Source organism: Arachis ipaensis, chromosome B08, assembly GCF_000816755.2.
Source record: "Arachis ipaensis cultivar K30076 chromosome B08, Araip1.1, whole genome shotgun sequence".
Taxonomy (NCBI): domain Eukaryota; kingdom Viridiplantae; phylum Streptophyta; class Magnoliopsida; order Fabales; family Fabaceae; genus Arachis; species Arachis ipaensis.
This window is the reverse complement of record NC_029792.2, coordinates 126,407,912-126,410,755: the sequence shown is the minus strand read 5'-3', so window position 1 is coordinate 126,410,755 and position 2,844 is coordinate 126,407,912. Positions and strand designations below refer to the sequence as shown.

The following is a 2,844-nucleotide window of genomic DNA, read 5'->3' as shown; positions in this document are numbered from 1 at the left end:
AAAATTAATAATTTAATTTAAGTCACCTTGTCACAGAATGGGGTCACAGACTCACAGCATCCAAAATACTTCTATTTTGTAGTTACCCCCTCAACATCAAGATGTGTTCCAAGATGTATTTTTGTAATTATCTCACCGTTTATTCATTTGTACCATGAACTCTTAATTACATCTCGGACGTTGAGGAAACTACCAAGGTTGCGAGAATCAGACCGGTCAATAAATCAGTGAGGTTACTGGTTCAATGGTTCACTGGTTCGACCGGGGTTCAACCGGAGTTCAACCGGTTTAATTAAATATTAAATAAAATTATTAAAAAACCTAAAAATAATTTTAAATATATAAATTCAATAATTTCTAACTTAATAAAATTTAAAATCTCACATAATAAATTATCCATAACTTAATATTAGAGGTCCACAAACAACTTCAAACATCAAAGTTTATAACTAAACAACTTCATAGATCATTAAGAAAGAGAAATATAGTGATACTAAGAAACCCAAAAGAATTTAAATTGGCATGGCTTGTGTACATATCATCTAGCAACACTTAAATGGTGGCTGAAAAGTATAAATAGATTGAATGATACTATTCAAAACAAAGGTATATTAGTACAGACAAGCATAGTTTGTTGATACATAACAACCAGTTTACCATATGCAGGACTTTAAAATACACTGATTCAGATATATAGAAGCACATTGACACTGTTTTTGACTCATGCTTCACAAGAAGACTGTTAGTCTACCATAAGGCTTTTCACCTTCAACCCTAGAAGGTTGAATGTGACATGAAAACTGAACAGAAGCATACAATAAAGAGAGACAGGGTTCCAACAATTCTGTGCTTCACTCAGAAGCAAGCATTTAAGGACTAGTCGAGCCAAATACTTCTACTTATCATGATCTGAATCGACCTGTTATCCCAGCTCAACAATGAATTATCGACAAATAGTAAAATACTATGTTGCTAGATCAAACCCAGGTTATAAGACTCTTCACGATCACTTGTTCACCATCACCCTCGTCACATTTGTGTTTGCATTATTGTGCTTGTGTTCCATTCATTTACTCTAGTTTTCATGCTATTGTGCTAGGGAGGGAAAAGTGGAAAATACACTACACTGAAAAAAAGGGAAGGGAACATAGTTTCAAACTTTCAGCAGCAAATCAATTAATCAACAGTATAGTTATAACTTATGAATCCAAACTAATCTGAAAACATATCAACAGCAAAAACTAAATTGAATCGAATTCCAAAGTCAGAATCCAAATTAAATTGAATTCATAATTACATCACCATTCAACAAATTGAATAAATAATGTCTTCTGGCTATTGTTCCTATTCCATCTTTCAACACCCAGCAAAAATAAATTAACCTTCAACAAAAGTAACTCAAACAAATTAACCCAGCAAAGAAAATATTTAATCAAATCATTCAATCAAACATTATTTCAGAAAACCAGTAACTCGGATTAAGCAAAATTATCAAACTCAGAATCAGAAATCAAAGAACCCAAAACCCAGAATCGGTATTATTAACAAATGTACAAACCAAGCAATATTAATTAAAGCAGCAGCGCTTACCGGCGGCGAAGGAGGAAGGAAAGTGAGGCGAGGGAGGAATGGGAAGCGACGGGCTGACGACAACGGAACAAGGGAAGTGAACTCGAACAGAGAGCGACAGAGAGCTCGAAGCTCAGACACAGAGAAAGTGAGTGAGAGAGAGAGCGCGCGCTTGAAGAGATGACGATCGACCGGGAAACCTTCGCGACGGTTATGCCACGGGGTCAACGCTTCCTTTGTGCGACGGTGACGATAAGAGAAAAGATGAGAAGGGATTGGCGATGAGAAGAGTGTGACGGCACCCACGATTCCCGCCGGCGGCGAAAGCACCATCTACCGGAGAAGAAAAGTTCGGCCATGGAGGATTGTGATAGCGGGCTGGTGGCTGGGGTTAGGTTAGGGTAAGGTTTCTGATTCTCAGAGATGAGATGAAGAGGTGGGGGTGGCATGGGAATGACGCGTTGGAAAGGAAAAACTGGAGACTGATTGTGATTATTAGGTTACGCGTTTTACTTTTGCCGTTTTCTCTTTTTTTTTTTTTTAAATAGGGCCAAACGACGTCGTTTTGCATCTCTGATTTCAAACCAAAAAACCGCCAAAAAATCGGACGGTTCTCCCGGTTCACTGGTTAACCGCCGGTTCGACCGATTCTTCCACCGGTTTTTTGCCAGACGGTTTTGACGTTACCCGGACCGGCTAGGTGACCGGTTCCTGGTTTTTCCGTTTGAACCGACTGGTCCGATTCGATTTTCAGAACCATAGGAATTACAGAGTTACTCTTATCTTGGCTACTAAGACTCCATCACTTTTCGAGCACATCTCGAATGTTGAGTATTGGATATCAGCGCTTATACATATCACGGTACACCCATTCACTCAGGATATGATTCGCCGTCACTCTATCACAGAACGGGTCACAACATTCGAGATACTCCCATTTTATAATTACCCTCTCAGCATTTAAGATGTGCCCAAAATATATTTTTATAATTATCTCAACGTTTATTCATTTTCGTAAATACTATATTTATTTAATTTAAATATAAAAAAATCCATCATTCTTCCTATGTATTAATTTGTTACCAAAAGATACTTCAAGAAAGAGAGTAAAAGGTATAAAAAAATATTACTAAATAGTTATCAAGCAATTTGATGTATTTTATACTCCTAAGAAAAATGATAAATCACTCAAGTGCCAATCAAATTTAAAAAAAATTAAGAAATAATTTGCCTAAAAGGTAACTTAATAGTTAATATTAGAGAATAAAAAAAATG

At 36.7% G+C, this 2,844-nt stretch overlaps 1 protein-coding gene across 1 annotated transcript; it reads right to left on the bottom strand.

Annotated features, from left to right (window-relative positions):
* Positions 978–1,953, bottom strand: LOC107612110. The gene is made up of 2 exons (XM_016313933.2): positions 1,591–1,953; positions 978–1,126 (listed from the first exon to the last, which is right to left on the bottom strand). The coding sequence occupies exons 1-2, from the start codon at positions 1,900–1,902 to the stop codon at positions 1,088–1,090; spliced, it is 351 nt and encodes a 116-aa protein (XP_016169419.1). The 5' UTR covers positions 1,903–1,953; the 3' UTR covers positions 978–1,087.